Consider the following 27,752-nt stretch of genomic DNA (forward strand, 5'->3'; position numbering starts at 1 on the left):
ACTAAGTAAATTAATAACTATATGAACCCAAAATATTAACAGTGTTTTTAAATAAATAAAAATGAATGAGAGGACTTGTTTCTAGTAGTGTATAGCAGGGCTTCTGTCTTTGGCCCTGTCTTGATCCACAATCAACGGTTTGGATAGAAACATGAAGGATAACTTATTAAGTTCATAGGTGACACAAATTTTGGTATCATAGTATAGAAGCCAGATCTTAGGAGCAGCATCTGAAAGCATTTTTTACAGCATTAGAAAAGGCTATTGAAATTAAGGAAGAGTAAATTAAAGGAAGCAGGATGAAATTTAACAGAGATAAGACATAATTGGGTCCAAACAACAGATGACAAATGTACAATATGGGATGCTTTATGCTAGGCAGTAGCATGGGCAAAAAGGGCTTGAGGGTGTCAGCGCTTTTTATGCTACATTTCTGCCATGTTTGCAAAACTCATTCACGTTTTGTTAGCTTTAGTTTTGTTCTGTTCTTTTTTAGTTAGAGGTAGAACCAGATTTCAAGGGGCTTGAAAGCGTATATAGCTTTGTTCTTTAAAAAAGTATAGAAATCTTCTTTTTGCTAACTTTATGAAAACATATTTTCCCATGAACACATTGATAGGGATCCTCCCAGCCTTGGAAGAGATGAGCACAAGTGAGTTGCCCAAAGTTTCAGCTTCACTGGCTTCATGAAAAATACAATTCCGCATGTGGTATTCTATTGTAAAAATAATTCAACAATATATTCTAATGTTGATGGACTTTTGGTCCATTCCTAAATGCTAACTCTATGAAAAAAAAAAGAGCTGCCAGCATGTAAATATGATTTAGGTGGCACTATCCAATAGAACTGCAAGATGGTCCTGTTCCATATGGGTGCTGCTCAGTACAGTAGTCACCAGCCACATCTGGTTACTGAGTACTTGAGCTGTGGTTAGTGCACCTGAGGAACGAAGTTTTAAATTTAAAAAATGTTTAATTTATTTGGATGTAAACAACCACATGTGACTAGTGGTTAATGTATTGGACAGTGCAATTCTAGGATGTGTAACCAAGAGTGTCATTGCCGAAGCATAAGGCATGGATATATTTAACTTTTGGAAATATTTCTAACCTGTTTTACAAAGTGTTTTTAACAATTTATCGTACCAACAGTTTATATACATTTAAGTTTTTGCATATTCTCATTAACTGTTGAAATTTTCAGACTATTTAATTGGAGCTATTTGTGTGGGTGTGCGGTGGTCACTCACTGTTATTTTAATTGAGATATACCTTTACACATGGCCATGATTATTTGGATTTCCTTTTACATGAAGTATCAGTTTAAATCTTTTGCCCACATACTATTGGGTTGTCTATTGTTTTCTTGTTGTACTATTGGTGTTCTTTATAAGTTACATACTCTAAATATAAGTTCTCTGTTATATATTTTTCAAATATCCACACACAGAGTTTTAGAGAATAATACCCAAATCTCACTCCAGACCAATTAAATCATAACTTCTATGGGTGAGATTGTGACATATTTAAAGATCCCCTAGGTGATACTAATCTGCCTCTGTGAGGGGAATAGATTTAAACTCAGTGTAGGAAAGGATTGCTAACTATCAAAATTATCTCTCCAAAACAGTGTATGGTAGTGAACATATGGACTGTCTCTGGAATCAGATAACTGAAGTTTGTTCACAGGCTCTGATAGACCTTAGGCTTAACTTCTCTGTGCTTCAGTTTTTTCACCTGTAAAATTGAGTAACAGTACCAACCACATAGAGTTTTTGTGAATACTAAGTAAGCAATTTTTTGTAAAGTACTTAGAACCTCATGTGAAACATAGCAAGTATTCAATAAATACTAGCTATCATCATCATCATCAGCAGCAGCAGCAGCAGAAATTTAAATTATCTGCCTCACAAAGTAGTGAGAGCTGTCATCTTTCTTAATAGGAAAACATCAGAAACCTTTCCACTAAAATCAGGAAGAAGGCAAGAATGCTTACCACCTCCTCCACTATTCAACAATGTTTTAGGAGTGTTAGCCAATATAATTAGACAAGAGAAATTAAACAGAGGCATAAGAATTAATAAAGAAGTAGTAAAGCAATTTCTATTTGCAGATGATATGATATTATACTTAGAAATTTTTGATAATGATAAAATAAATTTAAACGATAAAAGAATTCAGTAATGTGGCAGATATAAAATTTATGGGCATAAATCAATACCTTTAATACACACAAACAATAGCCAGTGAGAGGGGTATAATGATAGAGAAAACCTCATTTATACTGAAGACAAAAAAGAGTGAATATGGCCAGGTGCGGTGGCTCACGCAGGTAATCCCAGCACTTTGGGAGGCCAAGGTGGGTGGATCATGAGGTCAGGAGAGCGAGACCATCCTGGCTAACACGGTGAAATCCCGTCTCTGCTAAAGATACAGAAAATTAGCTGGGCATGGTGGCTTGCGCCTGTAGTCCCAGCTATTCAGGAGGCTGAAGCAGGAAAATCACTTGAACCTGGGAAGCAGAGGCTGCAGTGAGCTAAGACTGTACCATTGCACTCCAGCTTGGGTGACAGAGCAAGACTCCATCAAAAAAAAAAAAAAGTAGAAGGCCTAGAAATAGATCCAAGTAGATATAGAAATGTATAAGATAAAGATGATAACTCACTGTGGGTAATGATTGACCTTTAAATAAATAATACTTTTTAATAATAATAAGCAACCATTTGGAAAAAATATACAATTATACCCTATCTTACATCTACCACAAAAATAAAATCCAAATGGACCTGGGATCAAAATAGAAATAATTAAGCCATACAAGTACTTAGAAAAAAGCATGGGTGAATTCCATTTTAAACTGGATTTCTAACTATTATTTAAAAAATTCAAATGCAATTAATAAAAAGATTGATAATTTTTATTATAAACAAACAAAAAATTGTGCATGGTAAAAAATACTATAAACAAAAATCGAAAGGTATCTGATAAATGCTGAAAAATATTTGTAACATAGGATATAATGGATGAAGAACTAATATTTCTAATATGTAAAGAACTCTTAAAAATCAGAAGATGAAGAAAAAGAAATCTCCATAAAAATTGGAGAAAATAATAACAATTTATAATAGAGAAAAAGATAGAAGTTCCTTAAATATATAAAAACTATTCAAGCTTGCTTACAATTAGATAAGTATAATTAAAACAACCCTGAGAAATCATTTCTCTCCTATCACACTGGAAAAAGTTTAAAAGTGTGATAATATACACTGTTACTGAAGTGGTAGGAAAAAAGATCCTCTTTCACACATTGCTGGTGGGAGTAGAAACTGGTATAACCTTCTAGAGGGGTATTTGGCAATTCCTAGCAAAACTACATTTTTTATTTGACCAAGAAACTCTAATTCTAAGAATTTATCCTGAAGCTACACCTCCAACAATGTGCAAATACATACATACAAGGTCAGTTACTCATTGCAGTACTGATTTTATTGCAAAATATTGGAAACAAGCTACAGAGTAGTTAAATTGACTATGGTATATTCACACTGGGTTATTACACAGCCATGAGGAAGATGTCTATGAACTAATATGCAGAGATGTCCAGTATTTATTGTTAAGGAAAAAAGTAAAGCATGAATCATATCTACGTGTAAGAAAAGAGGGGATATAAGAAGACAAACATGTATCTACCCAATTTTGCAAAAAGAAATACAGGAACGTTAAACCATAAACTATATGATTGGTTACTTACAGAGGGTATGTAGGAACAAGGTGGAAAGAATGAGAAAAATAAAATCAGGGAAGAAAAATGAATGAAGCGCATATGCCTTTTGTATTAGCCCATTCTCGCGTTGCTGATAAAGACATACCTGAGACTGGGTAATTTATAAAGAAAGAAAAGTTTTATGGATTCACAGTTCCACATGGCTGGGAAGGCCTCACAATCATGACGGACAGGAAAAGGGATGTCTTAGATGGTGGCAGGCAAGAGAGAATGAAAATCAAGTGAAAGGAGTTTCCCCTTATAAAACTGTCAGATATTGTGAGACTTATTCTCTACCACAAGAAGAGTATGGGGGAAACCACCCCCCATGATTCAAGGATCTCCCACTGGGTCCCTCCCATAACACATGGGAATTATGGGAGCTACAATTCAAAATGAGATTTGGGCAGAGACACAGCCAAACCACATCATGTTTTATATAGTTCTGATGCTTGAAAACCTGATCATCCTTCACATAGTCAAATATAAATAATGAAAAATGTAATGTAAAATGAAGGGAATGGAAAAATGGAAAAGCAAAGAACTGACCTAAGTAACTTTGGAAGATAATGTTTTGACTGTAACCTGTAAGCTAAAGGTAATAACCATTTGCAATTATTATACTCTTAATATTTTTTTCCTACAGGGGTGTGGGTTAGCAATTCTAAAATTTCTTTAAGTGTATATCAGAACTGGGCAAAAAAGTAAACGTATTTGTGGATAAAAGCCTGTTTTTTTACTGTGAGGAAAGGGAGTAAATAAGAAAAGAGAAAGGTTTGAATGAACTCTGTAGTAGTTGATTGGAATTGGAGGTGTGAGTATAAACTTGTTTTAAAATTATTAATATGGGGTGATTAATATAGAAATATAGATAAACACATAAGCATATGTGTATATATATGTTCATGTGTGTATATGTCATGTGTATACACACACACACACACACACACACACACACACACACACACATATATATATATATATTTCCTAGCTCTGTAGGTTAGGGCCTAGAAGCAAGACACCTCAGTAGCAATGAGTGTATCTAGCACCCAGATTTTGGCTTCTAAATACTATTTTCCAATTAAAGGAACCAGAGCTCCTTGGAAAAACTCTTGATTCTGGGGCCAGGTTAAGGAAAATACACAATGATGCTGGGATATCTCATGCTGTCAGAAAGTCAGAAAATGCTAAAAAATGATTATGGCATGTTAGATAGATAGAGATACCAACATGAAAGAGCTCCCAATGGCCAAATACAGGATAGTTGGGGTAACAAAATAAATGATAGCATAGTTTATGATCTATAAGTTAAAATAAATATCTATGAATCCATACTGATATAAATAAATAAATAGGTAAATGAAGGAGAAGAGATAGCTTTTCCTTACGGTAGAATTCCTATGCTAAATATAGAAAGAATGGTAGAAATAAGACCTTGTGAAGATGGCAGATAGGAGTCAGGACTAGCTTGCAGCTCCCACTCAGATGGACAGAGCAGCATGTGGAGACTCACATCATGAACTTTTGCTCCAAGAACTACTGCAGGAACAGACCAAGAAAGCCAAAAGAATCCACAGACCCACTGAAGGAATTGGATCACCGCTGCAGGCTCCCTGAGACCCCAAAAACCTGTGAGTCAGCTTGCATTCTCAGCAGGGAGGCCTGTGGTCTGAGGCAAGTTCTCAGCCTGGTCACTGGCTGCCTGGAAATAGACGCAAGGCTGTTAGTGGGGCACGGTGGGAGTGAGATGGGCCTCTAGGACTGTGAGCTGCATTTGGGAGAGGGGTGAGGCCTGTGACTGTTGACTTTCCCCCACTTTCCTGGTGACCTGTGTGACTCAGCATAGGTAGCCATAATCCTCTCCTTGGCAATATAACTCCATTGGACAGGAAACCACACCCCCATCCCCCACAGCAGCTACAGCAAGCCCTGCCCAAGGAGAGGCTGAGCTCAGACATGCCTATCCCTGCTACCACCTGGTGGTCTTTCTCTATCTGCCTTGGTAGTCGAAGGCAAAAGCAATAATCTCTTGGGAGCTCTATGGCCCTGCTCACCACCTGAGAAACCTGAATACTTAACCAGGTGTCCCTAGGGCAAGTTTACATCCTCCCTATAGGGCTGCAGCTGATGCACTCTTGAAAGTGTCACTTCCTGGCCGAAGGCCAATCAACACAAAACCAGCACACTGAACAAAAACACAACCAAAGGCCCTCACAGAGTCCACTTCATGCCCCTGCTACTTCCACCAGAGCAGTTGCTGGCATCTGTGTCTGCAAGATCTGAAGATGATCACATCACAGGACTCTTTGCAGACACTCCCCAGTACCAGACTGGAATCCAGTAGCTCTGCTGGGTGGCTAGACCCAGAAGAGCAAAAACAATCACTACAGTTTGGCTCTCTGGAAGCCCCATTCCTAGGGGAAGAAGGAGAACACCATATCAAGGGATCACCCCATGGGACAAAAGAACCTGAACAGCAGCCCTTGAATTCCAGATCTTCCCTCTGACACAGTCTGCCCAAATGAGAAGGAACCAGAAAAACAATTCTAGTAATATGACAGAACAAGTTTCTTTAACACCCTGAAAAGATCATACCAGCTCACCAGCAGTAGATCCAAACCAAGACAAAATTTCGGAATTTCCAGAAAAACAATTGAGAAGGTCAATTATTAAGCTAATCAAGGAGGCACCAAAGAAAGGTGAAGTCCAACTTCAAGAAATCAAAAACATGATACAGGATACGAAAGGAAAATTCTTCAGTGAAATAGAAAGCATAAATAAAAAACAATCACAACTTCTGGAAATGAAGGACACACTCAGAGAAATGCAAAATGCACTGGAAGGTCTCAGCAATAGAATTGAACAAGCAGAAGAAAATACTTCAGAGCTCAAAGACAGGCTTTTGAGTTAACCAAATCTATCAAAGATAAAGAAAAAAGAATTTTTAAAAATGTACAAAGCCTACAAGAAGTTTGGGACTATGTTAAACATCCAAACCTAGGAACAACTTGTGTTCCTGAGGAAAAAGAGAAATCTGAAAGTTTGAAAAACATATTTGAGGGAATAATCCAGGAAAACCTCCCCAGTCTTGCTAGACATCTGGACATCCAAATACAAGAAAGTCAAAGAATACCTGGGAAATTCACTGCAAAAAGATCATCTCCTAGGAACGTAGTCATCAGGTTACCGAAAGTCAAGACAAAGGAAATAATCTTAAGAGATGTGAGGCAAAAGCATCAGGTAACATATAAAGGAAAACCTATAAGATTAACAGCAGATTTCTCAGCAGAAATCCTACAACCTAGAAGGGATTGGGGTCCTACTTTTAGCCTCCTTAAACAAAACAATCATCATCCAATAATTTTGTATCCAGTGAAATTAAGCCTCATAAATGAAGGAAAGACACAGTTTTTTTCAGACAAACAAATGCTGAGAGAATTTGCCACTACCAAGCCAGCACTACAAGAACTGCTAAAAGGAGCTCTAACTATTGAAACCAATCCTCAAAATACACCAAAACAGAACCCCCTAAAAGCATAAATCTCATAGGACCTATATAACAATAACAATGAAAAAAACCAAGTTATTCAGGCAACAAATAGCAGGATTAATAGAATAGTACCTCACATCTCAATACTAACATTGAATGTAAATGGTCTAAATGCTCCACTTAAAAGATACAGAATGGCAGAGTGGATAAGAGTTCACTGACCAAGTTCCTGCCATCTTCAGGAGACTCGCCTAACACATAAGGATTCACATGGACACCAAAAGTGAGCAAGAGTAGCTATTCTTACATCAGACAAAGCAAACTGTAAAGTAACAGCAGTTTAAAAAGACAAAGAGGGACATTATACAATGATAAAAGAACTAGTCCAACAGGAAAATATCACAATTCTAAATATACATGAACCTAACACTGGAGCTCCCAAGTTTATAAAACTATTACTACTAGACCTAAGAAATGAGATAGATGGCAGCACAATAATAGTGGGGGACTTTAATACTCCATGGACAGCACTAGACAGGTCATCAAGACAGGAAGTCAACAAAGAAACAATGAACTTAAACTATATCCTAGAACAAATGGACTTAACAGATATTTACAAAACATTCTACCCAATAACTGCAGAATATACATTCTATTCATCAGTACATGGAACGTTCTCCAAAATAGACCATATGATAGGCCACAAAACAAGTCTCAGTAAATTTAAGAAAATTAACATTATATTAAGTACTCTCTTAGACCACAGTGGAATAAAATTGGAAATCAACTCCAAAAGGAAGCCTAAAAACCATGCAAATACATGGAAATGAAATAACCTGCTCCTGAATGACTATTGGGTCAAAAATGAAATCAAGACGGAAATTTAAAAATTCTTTGAACTGAATGATAATAGTGACAAAACCTATCAAAACCTCTGGGATACAGCAAAAGTGGTGCTGAGAGAAAAGTTCATAGTATTAAATACCTACGTCAAAAATTCTGAAAGAACACAAATAGACAATATGAGGTCACACCTCATGGAACTGGTGAAACAAGAACAATTCAAACCCAATCCCAGCAGAAGGAAAGAAATAACAAATATCAGAGCAGAACTAAATGAAATTGAAACAAACAAAAAAATTAATACAAAAGATAAATTAAACAAATAGGTGGTTCTTTGAAAAGATAAATAAAATCTGTAGACCATTAGCGAGATTTATCAAGAAAAGAAGAGAGAAGATCCAAATAAGCTCAATTACAAATGAAATGGGAAATATTACAGATGATACCACAGAAATACAGAAGATTGTTCAAGGCTACTATGAATGCCCTTATGCACATAAACTAGATAACCTAGAGGAGATGAATTATTCAACCCTGAATTATACAACAGTAAATTCCCTGAATTATACAACCCTTCTATATTAAACCAGGAAGATATAGAATCTTTAAACAGACCAATAACAAGCAGCAATATTAAAATAGTAATTAAAAATTTGCCAACCAAAAAAAGTCCAGGACCAGACGAATTCACAAATGAATTCTATCAGATATCCAAAGAAAAATTGGTACCAGTCCTATTGACACTATTCCAAAAGATAGAGAAAGAGAGAGTTCTTCCTAAATCATTCTAGGTAGCCAGTATCATTCTAATACCAATACCAGGGAAGGACATAACAAATAAAGAAAACTATGGACTAGTATCCCTGGTGAACACAGATGCAAAAATCCTCAACAAAATACTAGCTAACTGAATCCAACAGCATATCAAAAAGAGAATCCACCATGATCAAGTGGGTTTCATACCAGGAATGCAGGAATGGTTTAACATATGTAAGTCCATAAATGTAATACACCACATAAACAGAATTAAAAACAAAAATCACATAATCATCTCAATAGATGCAGAAAAAGCATTTGACAAAGTCCAGCATCTCTTTATGATTAAAACCCTCAGCAAAATCAGCATAGAAGGGACATATCCTAAGGTAATAAAAGCCATCTATGACAAATCCACAGCCAACATTATACTGAACAGGGAAAAGTAAAAAGCATACCCCTGAGACATGGAACAAGACAAGGATGCCCACTTTCGTCACTTCTGTTCAACATAGAAGTCCTAGGCAAGCAATCAGACAAGAGAAAGGAAAAAAGGGCAAATTGGCACAGAGGAAGTCAAACTGCTGCTGTTTGCGATGATCCTGGAAAACCCTAACGACTCATCTAAAAAGCTCCTAGAACTGGTAAATAAATTCTGCAAAGTCTCAGGATACAAATTAATGTACACAAATCAGTAGCTCTGCTATACACCAACAGCAACCAAGCTGAGAATCAAACCTAGAACTCAACCCCTTTCACGACAGCTGCAAAGACAATAAAATACTGAGAGGTGAAAGACAAGAAAAGCTACCAAACACTGCAGAAAGAGATCATAGATGACACAAGCAAATGGAAACACGTCCCATGCTCATGTATGGGTAGAATCAATTTTGTGAAAATGACCATACTGCCAAAGGAAACATACAAATTCAATGCAATTCCCATCAAAACACCACCATCATTCCTTCACAGAACTAGAAAAACAATCCTAAAATTCTTGTGTAACCAAAAAAGAGCCCACATAGCCAAAGCAAGACTAAGCAAAGAGAACAAATCTGGAGGCATTACATTTCCAAAATTCAAACTATATTACAAGGCCATAGTCATCAAAATAGCATGGTACTGGTATAAAAATAGGCACATAGACGAATGGAACAGAATAGGGAACCCAGAAATAAAACCAAATACTTATAGTCAACTCATCTTTGACAAAGAAAACAAAAACATAAAGTGGGGAAAAGATATCCTATTCAACAAATGGTGCTGGGATAATTGGCAAGCCACATGTAGAAGAAAGAAACTGGATCCTCATCTTTCACCTTACACAAAAATCAACTCAAGATGGATCAAGACTTAAATCTAAGACCTGAAGTCATAAATATTCTATAGGATAAAATTGGCAAAACCCTTCTAGACATTGGGTTAGGCAAAGTCTTAATGACCAAGAACCCAAAAGCAAATGCAACAAAAATGAAGATAAATAGATGGGACTTAAGTAAGCTAAAAAACTTCTGCACAGTGAAGGAAATAATCAGCAGAGTTAACAGACAAGCCACAGCATGGGAAAAAAATCTTCACAATCTATACATCAGACAAAAGAGTGATATCTAGAATCTATAAAGAACTCAAATAGGTCATCAAGGAAAAAACAAACAATCCTACCAAAAAGTGGGCTAAGGATTTGAATAGAGAATTCTAAAAAGAGGATATACAAATGGGCAGAAGCATATAGAAAAATGCTCATCATCACTAATGATCAGGGAAATGCAAATCAAAATCACAATGCAATGCCACCTCACATTTGCAAGAATGGCCATGATCATAAAATAAAAAAAAATAGATGTTGACAGGGATGTGGTAAAAAGGGAACACTTTTACACTGTTGGTGGTAATGTAAACTAGTACAACCACTATATAAAACAGTGTGGAGATTCCTTGCAGAACTAAAAGTGATACACCATTTGATCCAGCAATCTCACTAGAAGGTATCTACCCAGAGGAAAAGAAGTCATTATACGAAAAAGATACTTGCATATGCATGTTTATCACAGCAGAATTTGTAATCTCAAAAATATGGAACTGGCCCAAAAGCCCAACAATCAACGAGTTGATAAAGAAATTGTAGTATATATATATACATGGAATACTACTCAGCCATAAAAAGGAACAAAATAATGGCATTCACAGCAACCTGCATGGAATTAGAGACTATTATTCTAAGTGAAGCAACTCAGGAATGAAAAATCAAACATCATATGTTCTCATTCACATGTGTGAGTTAAGCCATGAGGATGCAAAGGTGTAAGAATGATACGTTGGACTTTGGACACTCAGGGGAAAGGGTTGGGCTAGCTAGGGATAAAAGACTACACATTGGGTACAGTGTACACTACTCGGGTGATGGGTGCACCAAAATCTCAGAAATCACCACTAAAGGACTTATTCATGTAACCAAATACCACCTGTTCCCTAAAAACCTATTGAAATAAAAAAACAAAAAAATAAATAAAATGTGTTTATGTGCATCAGGAATCATGTATAAAAATGTTTATCACCACATTATTCATAATATACAAAGAATGAAACCAAAAGAAGAATGGTAGAAATAGAAAATTACCATCACATAATAATTGTTGCAGGTAAGATTCATCAGTGCATGCTAAAGTTAGTGGGCAAGTTGTGATATGAAGCATAATACCTTCATAACCTCAAAATGTCTCTCCACAAGACACTTAAAAATTACAAGGGGGAAAAATAGAAACTTTACATAGAGAAATCTGGCAGACACCAATTTTACGAAGGGATCAAAGTTCACATCACCATCATAAGATGTATCAACATCATGTACCTTTTGAGATGATGCACTAGAAAAGACGAACATCACTTTTGTGATATTCTTGTCTTTAATTCTATCAATTGAAAAATAAGACAATTACTAATTGAGGGGTATTCCAAAAATAAAAAAACAAAATTGGCCAGTAGTCTTCAAAAGAGTAAACGTCCTGTGAAACAAAAAAAGACTGAGAAGCTGTTACAAATTGGAGGTAAGGAGACATAAAAACAAGTACGATTTATCATCAGGGATTAGATCCAGAACCAGAGAGAGAACAATTGGTAAAACTGAAATAAAATTTAGAGATTAGTTATTAATTTCTTGATAATTGCATTGTACAGTGTAACTTTACATTAGTGGAAACTGAATTAAGATATATTGAAACTCTGTACTATTTTTTTGCAACTGTTTTGTAGGTCATGTATTAGTTCACAATAAAAAGTTTAAAAAATGTAGTGAGTTCCTAGTCACTTGAGTTCAAGTAGACAGTAACCAAGAAGAGATTTAAGCCACAGCTGGGTCATTTCAGTACACAATCTTTTAGGTTTCTTAAGCCAGGAGACTTTTATAAGAATGTTAACAGAATTCTTAGCTAACAGATAAATTATATGATTCCACACAAGCTTTGATCCAATGCTAATTCCCTTGAATTTGTAGAACGTGAGCAGTTAGAGCTATTTTACTCATTGCAGCAAATGATGCATGCTGTGAAGGTCACAAAATGTACTATGAAATATCTGAAGTAGTTTAGAATAAAATTCCCTTAGGTTCAACTTCCAAGATTTTATATACTTGAGAACAAATTTATATTCATGGATGAATTTTCAGCCGCACTTCAAATAGCCACTCTAAACTATACCAGATAATGACACAAAGGGCTGAAACAATTAAGTTGAGGTTAAAGTTATGCTGTGAAGTGGAGAAAAGCAGAGCGCATGCAGTACATGCAGCAGGACTTTTTTTGGTTTGTATGTTTTTGTCAAAAGTAAAAATATATGCATAGAAAACAGCCAGATATTTTATACAACAAAATGTAAACAGTGGTTAACTCTGGGTAGGTGGAAGTGAGTTTTTTCTTTGCTTATCGGCAATTTCTAGATTTTCTACAATAATTATATGTTAGTTTAATAATTATAAAAACAATAAAGTTTATACTTTTAAAAAACTAGGCAGTGTAGCAAATTTTCAATTTTCTGAACAGTGAGTAATAAACTAAGCACTTCAAACAAATGGATGTAGTCAAAAATAAAGTATATTCCAGATGATTATTTTTGTTAAGATGACCGGGTGGAGGCTATAAATAGGTTTTAAGTGGATTTTTTTCTAGTATGGTCATTTCAGTTAAAATGTCAGAAATTACTCAGAGACAAGTTTAGGCATCTTCATTTTAAGCTAATAATATAACAGAAAACAGCAATACACTGTTCTCGTTTTTTAAATAGTTTATTTTTTAAAGTGAAAAGAAAAGATGCACAGTTTTTAGGAAGAGGAAAAAGATACACGTATTGAGTATTTTCTTCCAGCCTTATACTTTATGGATCATATATTAAATAGAAAGAATTAATTTTGCCCTGCACTTCAAACTCATGCGCATTCTCTAGCCATTAGAATCTAAAGCAGCGCTTTAAAATTTTTAATGTGCATATTAGCCCACTGGGGGATTTTGATTATAGGTCTGAGGTGGGACCTTGGTTTGTACAGAAATCATCTGGAACCTTATTAGGAATGGAGAATCTTGGATCCTATCTCATACCTAATCAATCAAAATCTGCATTTTAATAAGATACCCATTTGACTCGTATGTACATTAAAACTTGAGAAACTCTGATCTAAAGAGCTCAAAATAGTCTAGCTGGCTTTTGGATTCTGTAGTTACCTATGAAAATTACTTAAATAAATAATAATATTTTAAAAATACTATAGAAACCAGTGCTGCTACTAAACTCTGTTAACAACTGACACAACATAACTTTAGAAAACTCTTTTTAGACAGCTAAAACATTTTCCTTAAAATGAAAATAAAATTTCCTTGATTCTCAGGCAACTTTAAAATTAGTTCTTGTTGGCCTTATTTATCCCTTAAGCTAAGTGTTTATGTAGTAAATTTAAATACAGTTACCTCCCTCTGCTTTGTCTCTCATTTGAGAGGGAATATTTCAGAATCTGTTTTTAAAACACCCTACTGGCAAAATGGAGGACCTTGCACCTTACAGATCCTATAATGATAGGATTGTAAATAGATTAAAAGTTTCAGGATATCTATGTTTTTGATTCACAAAAATAAAGGAGTGAGTTTCTGGAACTCTAAAACAAAACATTAAAGGGAAGGAAAATGGAATCCAGGGTAATTTTATGAACTTGGTATTAAAAGAGAAAATAGAGTGATCACCCACAAGCCAGTCAATTATTTTATAAGTCCAATTTTCTTTATTCATAGATGACAAAATGTGGGGTTCTAGAAAATCATCATTTCATTTCAGAAAGAGTCATACCAGTGGCTATCACATTAAGACTTTCTAACTAAAAAACTCTGACATTTCTGACTATTTCTTCTGAACTTTCAAAATGGTAAACTGCTTAGATTTCTACTTATTAGGGGTTCAAAAAGAAGTAATTGTGTGGCCAGGTTTAAATTGAATTTCAGTCTTATGAATACCTTCAATTCTTGTAAATTTTATGGGATCACATTTAAATCTACTGAAGCCATTGTATTGCCATAATTTCTACACCTTAACCTTAATTTGATGATATTCTCACTCCTACCAGGACTTCCAAGAAAATATTCTGAGAATTGTTAACATAAACTTTAATAAAAAAGAAGCATATTGTAGAAATAAAGGAGACCTCACTAAATATGTTTAAAATCAAATCTGCTTTTAAAAAAATCCTGAGAACACCTACTATTAAATGTAGTACCATTAGATACAAACTGATAAATTGAGCCTAAGTGTTTGAAAGTACAACCATAAAACAATCAAAAGAAGTAGTGTTTTTATAGAGTAACTGCAGTGTCTACCACACAGTTTAATGCATCACTATATAAGATACATATGTTAACATTGCTTTGAGAGCAAAAAATGGCACTGGGAAGAAAAAGATAAAAATGAAAGTCCTTTCTAAGTCATCATTCACTTCCATGTAATATTTGCTGCTGAAGAAAAGGGTAAGAATTAAAAGTTGTTTTAGTCTTAGGAAAAGTCCTCATAAGGTTTTCAGTCCTAAATGTGTTTTTGCTAGCATTTTAAATTACAATGTGAACATTTTAAACTTTGTGATTTAAAATGTTTTGTAGAATTTTGTAAACAAATTTACAAGAAAAAAACAAACAACCCCATCAAAAAGTGGGCGAAGGACATGAACAGATACTTCTCAAAAGAAGACATTTATGCAGCCAAAAGACACATGAGAAAATGCTCATCATCACTGGCCATCAGAGAAATGCAAATCAAAACCACAATGAGATACCATCTCACACCAGTTAGAATGGCGATCATTAAAAAGTCAGGAAACAACAGGTGCTGGAGAGGATTTGGAGAAATAGGAACACTTTTACACTGTTGGTGGGACTGTAAACTAGTTCAACCATTGTGGAAGTCAGTGTGGCGATTCCTCAGGGATCTAGAACTAGAAATACCATTTGACCCAGCCATCCCATTACTGGGTATATACCCAAAGGACTATAAATCATGCTGCTATAAAGACACATGCACACGTATGTTTATTGCAGCATTATTCACAATAGCAAAGTCTTGGAACCAACCCAAATGTCCAACAATGATAGACTGGATTAAGAAAATGTGGCACATACACACCATGGAATACTATGCAGCCATAAAAAATGATGAGTTCATGTCCTTTGTAGGGACATGGATGAAACTGGAAATCATCATTCTCAGCAAACTATCGCAAGAACAAAAAACCAAACACCACATATTCTCACTCATAGGTGGGAATTGAACAGTGAGATCACATGGACACAGGAAGGGGAACATCACACTCTGGGGACTGTTGTGGGGTGGGGGGAGGGGGGAGGGATAGCATTGGGAGATATACCTAATGCTAGATGACGAGTTAGTGGGTGCAGCGCACCAGCATGGCACATGTGTACATATGTAACTAACCTGCACAATGTGCACATGTACCCTAAAACTTAAAGTATAATAATAATAAAAAAAGAGGTCACTATTCAACTTTGACTTTCAAAAAGAAAAAGAAAAGAACTTTTTTAATTTAAAATTTTGTATTTGTGTTTAAGGCTAACCGTAAAGACCACAGCTACTTTTACTAAGGGAAGGTTATACAAAAAATGTCAGTCTGTGGTTTAGGATTTCTTCCTGTTGTTTTAAAATTTATGATAGTATTTTATTTAATTTTAATTAGTCCCTGGAAATAAAAAGTTTTACCTTTCCAGAATATTGTATTATCCATCTTTTACCACTAATCATTATTTTTCATAGCGACCATTTCAGAGAAGTTTCCTGAAAGACTTGATCACCACAGTTGTTTAAATATCTATATTTAACAAGTCAATATTTATAGCTGAAAGATATCTGGATTGATCAAAGTTTTATACTTTACATAAATCATTTTAATTTTTGATTTAAAGAAGATTGTGGGTAAGTTGTTCTTCATCATTCTCCCAGGACAATGTACTTATGTGCAAGCAGTGTCTGATTCTTTCACGTTTCTCGTTATAGTTATTTGACCCTACTTTCCAAACTATAACCAAGGCTTTTGAATGAGGGTGTTAAGTTATGGTATTTTAGATAATAATTCCCATGGTTTTGATGAAATAAATAAGAAAATTGAGCTTAGTAATATTAAATGAACAAAAGCAGGCCCCAGAAGACTATATATAGCATGATACCATCTTTAGAAGGCTCAAAATTAGCAAAGCTAAACAATATAGTATGTTAGAAGTACATACATTTGTGATAGAAGAGTACAACAAAAAATATGAGTAAGATTCAAGATAGCTGTAATCTGTAAGGGGTAATCACGAGGATGATATAGGTGACTAGCACAGAAGGTAGTTACAAGTTATTGGGATGGACACACACTCACACATACATGCGCTTCATTATGAATATAACTTAACAATTTCTAAGTGCAACACTAAGAGGTTTAGATTATTCAGGAGCAAATTGGCGATGAAAGTGTTGGAATTCCCCTCTTAGCTAGGGAAACACATTTTTCCTAAACATATGGAGCGTTGTGTTCTTTGGCCTCCACCTTCTACTGTACTATTTAATTTATGACAAATATTTAGTGATATTTTCCTGTGACTTCTAAACTCTAAACATATGCACAATTTTCTGTTTGTATAATATATTTTATACACCTTATTTTACTATTCAACTCACTTTTAAAACAATGGTATCAGGAGACTAGTAGTTTTATTTAATCAATGAGAATAAAGAGAATCTCAAATTATTCTGCTCATATTTATAGTTGGTGTTATATGATCATACTTTTGATCAATGAGTACATTACTCCTAGCAGTGTATTTCTAAAATAATGCTTTTGATTCCAGAGATTAGGTGCATGTAGATTCTGATTTCCATTAACTCATGTAGAAAAAAGACTCCTTTTTCCTAGGAAATCAATAGTGTGGAAAGCAAGGGCAACTTAATTATCACATATGAGAACTTGGGGAAAGAAAAAAATCTCATATCAATATCACACTGCCATTTCAATGAATAAGAAGGATCCCTCACCATTTTAGGAAGGCTGAAATCTAGGAAAGGATGAGAAATTCATGTGCAAATTCTTTTAGTTTTATAAAATATTATAAAATGATTCTTCCATATTTAAGGAGATGGAACATTCGTAAGGGCTTGCAAATGCTCATGAGAATGTATTCTGGAATATTTTTTTTCTGCTGGGTACTGGAGGGATTAGTTCTAGTAAGACTGATAGGCAAGCTGCCTAACATACTTTCAACAGAACAACACTTCTCACTGCTAGTTGTATAAATATTTGCCTTTACAGGAAAAAATAAAACTTCCCTTGGAGACTTAAGGTATACCTTTGGAATGGAGGAGGGAAAAATAAAATATACAAATTAAATTAATTTGGACCATGAGTTCTGCGAATCTAATCTGAATTTATGCAGGTTACTTGAGGTTAAAAAAGAATTCCCTACCCTTCTTAAAGAGCCTGTTTAACTCTTCCTATTATAAAATGTATAGATTTTAAACTGATTAAAAGAATTAAAAAGTCCTTCAAAAGAGACCTTGAAATAAAATTAAATATCATGGAAATTAATTGAGGCAAGTGAAGTTAATGTTGGGCTTGATTGAATAAAACAAACAACTGATAATGTTTTTCATGACTATCATATTTAGTATCACTTTCAATTTAACAGCAAGAACAACTTTTACTGTACCTGACGAGGGGTTCTTTCTGATTTACTCCTACACCACTCCCAGTCTGAAAGATCTGGTTTCTGACTCTCTTCATGAGACAGTCTTCTTTCTGGCCCTTCAAAAAAGGTAGTTTCTTCATAGTTAATATCACCTCCTGTTTTGTCAGAAAATGCATCCTTTTTGTTGTTGGAATCCTGTTTAGCTTCTGTAATATCAGTATTTGTGCATTTGTTGATGCCTCTTTGTGTGGAGCTGTCCAGAGAGGGCGTGGTGCTGATTTCTACTTTTATAGCATTGAAGATGTTACGGTTGTCTCTCTGAGGGTCTTTTGTAGTTTCACACTCAGAGTTCATCAGGTTGTGATAGAATATGGAATTGTCATCATCATCATAGTAATCTTCATGTGCTATTTTATAAATCCCATAACTTTTTTGGAATGATAGATTGAATTCAAAGCCTTTTCTCTTGACTGAGTAAAAATAAAAACAACAGTTTATGGCTAGTAAGGTAGATAAAGACAACATTGGATATATATAGCAAATAAAAATAGAAAGTGCATTCAACTTGATTATTATACATTTTAAAACTATCTTCATTTACTTTTTGTCAGTTATGCAAAGAAATTATGCCTCAGAAAATTATCTTTCCACCCTGTGCCTAATTTTTCTCATTTACAAAATGATGGTCTTAAAATACATACAATCTTAAAAACTCTTTCAGTCTCTAAAGAAGCCTTACGTAACAAAAACTTAGCCATACATTAGGAAATTCTCAAATACATTGTTTTAGCTTTTCTTAGTCTACCAATGATTTTGCACATTTCCTTATATTTTGGGATAAGATATATTATTTATAAATTCTATTTTGCTAGAAATTAATTATTAAGTAGCCTTAATATTATGTGAGTCATTCAGCTAAGAATACCACCAATAAATATAACTTCTTTAAATATTTTGGTATATAATTTTTTGTCATTTATATGTCTATAAATGCATACATTAAAAATTAGACTATGCTGCAAAACAGCTTTTAAATTTTAAAAAATAACATGTACATTTCTGATACAAATAAATGTGAAATGAACTGGTAAAAAATTAGTTGGATTAATATTTTTTGTAAATTGAAGCACTTTACAATGTCTATAAAGCTGATTATTACAAGAAGAGTTTAGCAGGAATGCATAAAACTTTTTATGATTTAAATCAGGTAAAATATGATGAAATAATAATTATAGTACCATTAGTTGGTGGAGTGATGCAAAATCTTAGAATAAAAAGCAAGAAAGTGACAGAAAGTGATACAATTTTTATGTTGAATGTCATTAAATGCTAGATAAGTTTTATATATTAAGAATGAAGTTATATCAAGGTGGTAGACAAGATATAATTTAATGTTTTTGCTTTCATCTGTCAAAACATGGTTTGTTTCAAACATATTTTCTACTTTGATAGCTCTGTGTTTTATACTGAGACATTTAGCTATCTTCGATAGAAAAAAAGTAGGAAAAGCTACAATCTTTCTATGGAAAAGATAAGTAAAATTTGATCCATTTTGCAATATACCCGAGTGTCATTCATACGCTGATTCTATTACCGAAATGTTTCCCAGAATCTAAGATTTATAAACCAATTCTGTTGACTGAAAAATAGAATTTATTAGTATCATTCATTGTTGTTTGAGCCAGAACACAAACAAGAACAAGTTTGATTCAAAGAAAAAATAAAAGTAGAAACAGATGTTCATATTTTATATACTGTCTCATTTATATTTTTACTGACCTTTTCTAGTAACATAGTCAAGTAAAATTAAGTTATACTGTTTAACTTGCTTTAAGAATGTGAAAGGTGAAGGAACTAAAAGGATGTTTAAATTATTGATGGGTTTCTATTGTTCTCCAGAAAAGATATGAAGTGACAAATTGTCATTTCAAGGCCATTAAGAAAACAAATGCTGTCATAAAATCCAAATTTTGTGATATAACATGATAAAATTGATGTCTATGACTATAATTTTATTAGTTGCACATTGTAATCTCAGATATATAAAGCAAAAATTAGTAATGTTTTTGAAGGAGTGTGCAGAATGTGTTAAAGGAGACTTCACCTCCATGTCACAAGGGACAAGGGGCAGTGTGAGGTAGGCTATGAAAAGAAAGGAGGATTATCAAGAGACCATGATGTGATAGAACATTCTGAGGCCATTTTGCACATCGATTATCTCATTTAACACACCAACAACCCTACATAATAAAAAACGTATTGATTCTATTTTACACTGGAGAAAACGGGGTGACAGATGAAAGCTACTGAAGATTGCTTACAGGTAAAACGATATGAATTTAAAGCTAGCTGTTTTCAGAATTGGAGTTGTCTTTATTTGAAATTGCTTTCTTGCTAATCAGACCCATGAAAGAATTATGTTAATGGAAGCAGAATTACACAATGTGCTGTTTTTAAGTCAGAGGAAATACAGTAATTATGAAGTGTAATCAATGGAAACATTTCTTGTTAGTGACTTATCACTTAAATGGCAAAATTCTGCCTGAAGTAACTAATGTACCTGAACTTGAGATAATAGGTTATAACAGTATCATAAAGTTGACAATGTAAGATGAGAGGCTGGTTGTAAGGGGGCGAATCCCTATAAAAACAAATTAAAACAACATAGTCAATAATCAAAATTATGTTGAAGAAAATATGAGAATCAGAGTCAAAACTAATCATTTTTAAGCTCTTTGAGGGTAAAGACTAGGTCTTTTTTAAAAATGAACCAAAAATATAAAATAAAAAGTGTCTATGGGGCCAGTTAGATAACATTAATTATCATTATTATTTTTTATTATTATTATACTCTAAGTTCTAGGGTACATGTGCACAACGTGCAGATTTGTTACATATGTATACATGTGCCATGTTGGTGTGCTGCACCCATTAACTCGTCATTTACATTAGGTATATCTCCCATGCTTTAATTATTAACAAAGGCAAATGGGAAAGTTCTTCCTCCATCTAAGGAGGATTCTCAGCTCCAGCCAGTTGTGGGGAGATTAGGGGTTGTGTTGTCAATAATTCTAATTTTTCAGACAAACCACGTTCATAGACTTGATGTAAAATATCCTGATCTTAAAATTTCGGTACATAATTAAAATTAGTTTTAAGTAACAATAAAAATTGGTTAAACACCAGATCTTTGAACCAAATTCAGCTCATGGGTCATGGGTTGGGAATTTCTGTTCCTTACTGAACATGCAGCACAGTGCTAGACACATAGTGACTTTTTCCCTAATAAATATTTATTTATTGAGTGAGTGAATTAATGAATGAATGAAGCAACCTGTAGGAATCATGCTTGGTGTGATAGGAATGGTTTGTTAGGTTAGCCTTGACTCAGTGATGCTAGCTGAATAACATATGATTTCAAAAAAATGGTATCTTTATAATATTGATTTATTTATAGGAGGAAGGCCTTGACAGTGCTACAGTTCCTGACTCCTACTTTTATATCACTAAAAAAAAATACATAGTTGAGATTTTTTAAAAACTTTTTTTTGTATTTCGTGTGTGTGTCTGTGAAAGATAGAGATCTTTCATTGATTAATAATTTGCAAGAAACTTAAAAGCCATCAGAATATTGTCCAGAATCTTTTGAAATTTATACTAAACATCTTAAAAATAAATATAATTTTTGTTCTTAAAAGCAAAATCTTTATTCTTCCAAAATCCTTGATAAAATATGAATTAGCTCTAGTCTTCTGCTTTTAGTCACATCTTGCCAATTACAATTTTAGATGTGAGTAATTACATCAACTTATAAAAACAAATCATTCTTCAGAGTAATGTCACTTACCAGATACTATCATTTTGTCAAAAAAAAAAGACCAAAAATCTGTTTTTTATACAATGTGTTTGACATTTAGCTGTTTAATTTAAAAAACGTCATGTCAGGCAAACAAAATGAGTCTGAAAGCCATATCCAAACAGTGTGTCTACTGCCTGAGACCTCTATGTTAAAATCATTTGAGAAAAAAACAAAACAAAACAAAACAACAACAACAACAACAAAAAACTTTTGAGACACTAGTAGTACAGATTCTTGTTTGAAACAGGAGAGGATTATTATTTCTGCAAATTATTTTCCACTGCTCACATTCATTTTCTGGTTGCACTTCTCTCAGTTCCCATTTAGTGAAGTTGAGATGTATAATTATATTTACATCTTCAACATTAACCTATGATAAATATGTTAGGAAAAAATATTTTCTCTCTCTTGCTTCTGAAGTTCACTGACTGATAAAGGATGTAAAGAGAGGGAATCTTAGTTTGTTATGGACAAAAAGTTTAAACATAAAACTCGAACCATCGAAGAATTAAGATACTCTAGCTGATCAACCACCTGGCCCACCTAAGCATGTGCTACCTTTGGGGTTTTAAATTTTTGTTGTGTTACACTATCAATAGGAAAATCGATGGTGGCTTCTCAGACAGTAGAAACACATCATTGTTATTAGCAGAATTTTCTGATATCACAGCCTGGATCATAAGAGGGAATGGAGTCATCTGAACTATAAGCATCTTAAACTAAAGTTTCTCACAATGTTTTATTTGTGAAGCCATGCTTCTTTTTCATAAGCCTTCATATTTCAAGTCCTTCTTTGGAATTTTAAAATAAACACAAATAAAAGCAATGGTAATTTTAGAAAAAATATTATTTTGATCTCGAAAGACATATTTTTAATTTCAAACCTGTGATATGAGTGTGACTGTTGATTCTGCTAGCCTGCCGTAAGACTCTTCTGTCTGTGCAGTACAGAAAGTAGAATATTTCATAGGTCATTTACAAGAATAAGTCTGCTGTTTGCTTTGTTTTCAGCTCTGAGATGGGTGGTCCCCACTTCTTAAAAATGACTGCCTTCAACCAATTCATTACGACTTTTCATTTTCACTGGCACTAGACTCATACTTCTCACAATTTTAGATGTTGTAAGACCGGGCTGGTTCACTAGTTTAGTGGCAAAATGCTAAGATTTATTAGAATGTTAGAGTTTTGAGGTTTGTGAATTGTTTCCTTTATGTTACATGTTTTTATAAGTGGCCCATAAGGGTTTATTATTAATTTTCTCTGTCACTGTTGCTCTGGATATTAATCTTTAGAGACACATCATTATTATAAGTTCTAAGATTATTTTAAAGACAAATGCATCTGCCATCTACTACTAATAAAACTTAATGGCATTCTTAACAATAAAAAATTTTCTGGTCATTTGAAAAATATCTAGACATTCTAAATATTAAATGCCATCACTATGACATAGGAAAAATGGCCAGTTCATGGCTAATTATATAAAATAACTTTGTCGTTGAATTGATGGCAGAGTATACTTTGATATCCTCTAGATTTTGCAAACCCTAAAATAGCCTGAGATGGACTGTTTTTATTTAACCTTCATCTCTGTTAAAGAATAATATACTTGCATACTCTGAGCAAAGGACAATTAATAGGACAGTTAATGCAGCATACACTAATGCATTCTCAGATTTATTAAGTGATAGAACATCCTATATTTTGTCTGGAATAATACAATAATCTCCTTTTTCTTTCTGGCAGAGTCAAAATATACAGCTCATTCCTCAACATTTTTCCTGTCTTAGCATATGGGAACAATTACACTGTAGGGAGTTCTGGAAGGGACCCTGCTTTCCACTCTTATTCTAGGTGTACTCTTCAGAACACAGAATCTTCTTTAAGTAAATAACTTGGCTAGATCCATACATGAACACACAGTAACAAATTGTCACTTGTGTCTTTTTTTTTAAACTGAGGGTTTTGTTTGTTTTTATGTTTGGACCAGGGCGTGTGTGTGTGTGTGAGAGAGAGAGAGAGGCCTACATTTACAATTTGTTTTGGAAATGTTTTCAAGCACTCTGATTCCTTACTCTGAAAACTTTCCAAAACCCTGGAAGAATACTAGCAGTAAAACAACAAAAATGCCTTTCTTTACTGTTCCATTGCATAATAATGTTATAATGTAATGAGTTTTCAACTCCTTTCAGAGGGTTAATAATCCTTTTTCAAATGCAAGCTTCTTATAGCAATGCTGCATCTCATTCTAGACTTGGGAGGGGAATATATTTTCTATTCTGGACTAAGAACTATGGTGAATGTATCATCTAAGTGCCTTTGTTGACATGGTGTGCTGAATGAATCCTAGTCTTCCCTTTTTTTTTTCTACCTAAAATAATTATTCAGTACCACAAGCACTTCATGAGGTTTTTCAAAACCAGCTGAATTTAAAATCTATCCCCAAACTGTTGTAGTGATTGTTTCATGTTATAATTTCTTCTCACTATTTACCACTGACATTTATCCTTGGACTCTCCATCCCCTACTGAGGCAACTTTGTTAATAGACCACTTTTCTGAAAGTCACCTAATGCATATTGCTGCCAATCACTGCAGTGTTGAGGACTTACTTTTTTTCCCATCGGACGCCACTGCATATGCGTTCTGCCTGCAGTTGATGATGCAGCCACAGGGCAAGTGGGTCCAGCGTTTGGACAAGACAAACACTGGGGTTACAGTGGTGGCCAGCAGGGTAAGTAGAAAGCTGAATGTCTCCAAGGGAAGGCTCTGAAACCCCACGACGTTCTGGACCACCATGTGCATCTGCAAGGGCAAGAGAACTTCAGACCTAACCTAAAATTATACTTTGTACTTCTCAAGCCTTTTCTCCACGCACGCTGCCTCAGTTCCCTTTCCAGTTCCTTCTCCTGATGGACAGGGGGACCTCTGCTACAGAGCTGGCTCCCTGTCCTTGGTGATGGGCTCCTGGGAACGGCGGGGCACACCCCCAGGGTTGGGAGGGGTTTCAGCTTTTGAGTGCCGGACCTGTGCCCGCCGCCTATTCAAGACTCCACCAGAAAGGCACAGTCTACAACGTGGGGGACGCTAGCTGGGAAACAGGCGTCCGTGAAACCCGCATCTGATTCTCCGAATGGCCTTTGTCGCCTCCCTGGACCCTCACCTCCGCCCATGCGCGCTCGTCACAGTGGGGCGCCACTCTGCCACCTCTTAATCGGCTTCCTCCTGGAAGGAGGAACAAAAGCCTGTTTTGTCCCCTGTCTTCTCCCTCCACAACTGATCTCTCCTCCCCTCTATCCCGCCCTGCTGGAGATGGGCGTCGTCCTCTCTAGGCGGGAATGGAACGGCGAGAAAGGGATGACAGAAGGTTGTGGGGAAAAACCTTTTAATTCCCTCTTTCCTTTTCTGAATACTCTCTGATTTTGCTGTGTGAGACAATATCCTTGGCCACCACCGATATGGAAAACTAAGTCGCTCGCGACGGAAAGCGATCCCCATGCCCCTGACTTTTGAAAGGAGAAGCATTTAGTAGTAAAGGTTTCGCAGCCAACTAGCCCTATCCCGAACTGCCTTCTTCTAAGTGCGTGTCTAAAACCCAGCGAGATACACTTGGAAGCGGACTTCACTGTGTGTCTCTTGGTGACTCCCCAAACCGGCGACGCCGGTCCCAACGCTCATTTACACTGTCTGGCACACACACTCGCGCTTTGTGAGCAACTACACTTTTACCATCATGGGCAGCCAAAGGACGACTTTTGTAAGCGCTAGGATCAAAGCGAAGCGCTTCTGCGCTACGCTCACGGTGAAGCTCCTGGTGCCATAGAGAGTCCCCCGGTTCTCACGCCTGCAGGCTTCAGCCCCAGCGGCAGCGGGCGCACCCGGTCCGAACACGGTGTCGGAGCTCGGAGAGCATCCCCCAGAGCGCCGCAGACTCGGGCCTGGAGCATCCTCTGGGGACAGGGAAACCACTCTCCCCGCAGTAGGAGGGGTCCCAGGAATTGAAGCTCCACGGGAAATTTCCTGGTAGTTGGAGTGGAGTCTCGGCGGCTCCTCCGAACACAGCAATCGGTGAGTGAGTGGGACTGAGAGGCCCACGAGGAGTCCGAAGGCCAAAGCGTACACGATAGAGAGGAATAGCACGTAGGAGCTGGAGCAGTCCACCAGGCAGCCCCAGGGCGTGCGCACGAAGGCGCCCCAGCCGCACAGCGGGAGCGCCGAGAGCAGCAGACTGGCTGCCCACACGGTCAGCACCACGCCGAGCACCTGGCCCGATCTTCTGGAGGCTGTCTGGCTCCCCACACCTCCGTGCATCGTATAAAAGTTGTAAGAGACTAGGAGAGTCGCCTTCAAGTTGCTAGAGAGGCCCTGGCATAAATACAATAAGGCAGAGGTGGTGCACAGAAATTGGAAGTAACCGGGGACCTCGTTTGGCCACTGCAAAAACATGAAGATGGTCACCGACAGGACGCTCATGAGATCATCCACAGACCAGGAAGCCACAAGCATGGACACAACAGTTCTGTTCTGCATTTTCAGCAGGGAAATGAGTGAATAAATGCTGCCCACCAAGGCTGCAAAAGTCATGAGACATGTCAAGCAAAAAAGATAGATATTCAGGGTTCCTGGCGGATTTAAAAGGTCCGTAGAATTATGATTCTCTTTCCACAGGCTAGAGTCATTTGTTGATAAGTTACTGAGAAATAAAGACATTGTCCTTGGTCAATATTTAATTTCCCTTATCAATGAGTCTGATAATTTTCTCAAAAGAAAGACCGGCTGCTGCAAATCAGGTTTCATTCCTCCTACCAAAGTTCCCCTCTAGATGTTCTCCTTGTCAGTCCTGCAGAAAATGGTCAGCATGTCTCCTTTAGATCTGACTCAAGCTATATTTAAAAATTAGGTTCCATTTCAAGCATAAAAAAAAAACCCCGAACAAATAACATTTCAACATTCCAATTAAAAACAAAGCAAAAACCCCTTCCCACCATCAAGTTTCAGGGAAGAAAGCCAAAAAAATCAACAAAACAAAACTCTTCAGGTACATTAAAAACCAATGATGTCTGGATCCTTTGGGGTCCTTCTTATGGAGCAAAGCAGCTTGTAGCTTGAGATAATCAAACTCTGTTCACTTTTAAGAGCAGTAAAATGATGCATTTGGTTCCAGAGCTGGATTCAAAGGCAGGAGATTGTCAGGTAGGTTTCAGCTTTGAAGGTGGAGAGAGAGAGAGAGACAGAGAGAGAGAGAGAGAGGGCGAGCGCGAGCCAGTCAGAGGGAGCTTGTGCACAGAATCCCATCTGAACCGCTGTGTTCTTCAATCAGCCTGTGATCCTCGGAGCTGCAGGAAGGAGGAGTCAGCTCCAAGCAGGAGAGAAGCAGGAAAAAAAGGGAGGGGAGTTCAGTGTGTGAACAAAATGATATACGTATATCTTAGACTGACTCTTTCAAAGCAAGAAACGGTGTGCTTGCTAAGCTTCCCCTTTGGTTTCAATATGTAAAATTAGTCCAGATACTTGCTCAGGCTTGATGTGAACTACAAATATAACCTGTGAGAGGTCTAAGCTACTCCAGTAACTAAGGGACTGCTTTTATTCTTACCTAGACTTTCTGCTTCATAATCCATTGGAGGAAGAATATCATCAATCCCATGCATAACAGTAAGATGTATCAGATTTCTTTTAAAAAAATAGTGTACTTAAGATTGTCGTTATAGTCCTCATTACTCTAAACGGGATTATACAGAATCTTTGGATAGAGTCACACTAGCTTTAGACATTTATTTATAACTATTTTCTGTCAATGGTATCAAGTAAGCAGGCTGTCATTCGAATAAATTATATGTCT

At 35.8% G+C, this 27,752-nt stretch overlaps 1 protein-coding gene across 1 annotated transcript in view; it reads right to left on the reverse strand.

Moving 5' to 3' along the window:
- Positions 1–27,193, reverse strand: part of GPR149 (G protein-coupled receptor 149) — a 98,785-nt gene extending 71,592 nt beyond the window's left edge. Inside the window, exons 1-3 of the mRNA XM_004037875.5 lie at positions 25,640–27,193; positions 24,523–24,715; positions 18,074–18,522 (exon numbers count right to left, since the gene is read on the reverse strand). Of these exons, the coding sequence (XP_004037923.3) occupies positions 18,074–18,522; positions 24,523–24,715; positions 25,640–26,620 (1,623 nt within the window). The 5' untranslated portion in view covers positions 26,621–27,193. The remainder of the gene's footprint in view (positions 1–18,073; positions 18,523–24,522; positions 24,716–25,639) is intronic.
- Between the last annotated feature and the right edge of the window lie 559 nt (positions 27,194–27,752).

The sequence above is a fragment of the Gorilla gorilla genome, chromosome 2, assembly GCF_029281585.2.
Source record: "Gorilla gorilla gorilla isolate KB3781 chromosome 2, NHGRI_mGorGor1-v2.1_pri, whole genome shotgun sequence".
Lineage (NCBI taxonomy): Eukaryota > Metazoa > Chordata > Mammalia > Primates > Hominidae > Gorilla > Gorilla gorilla.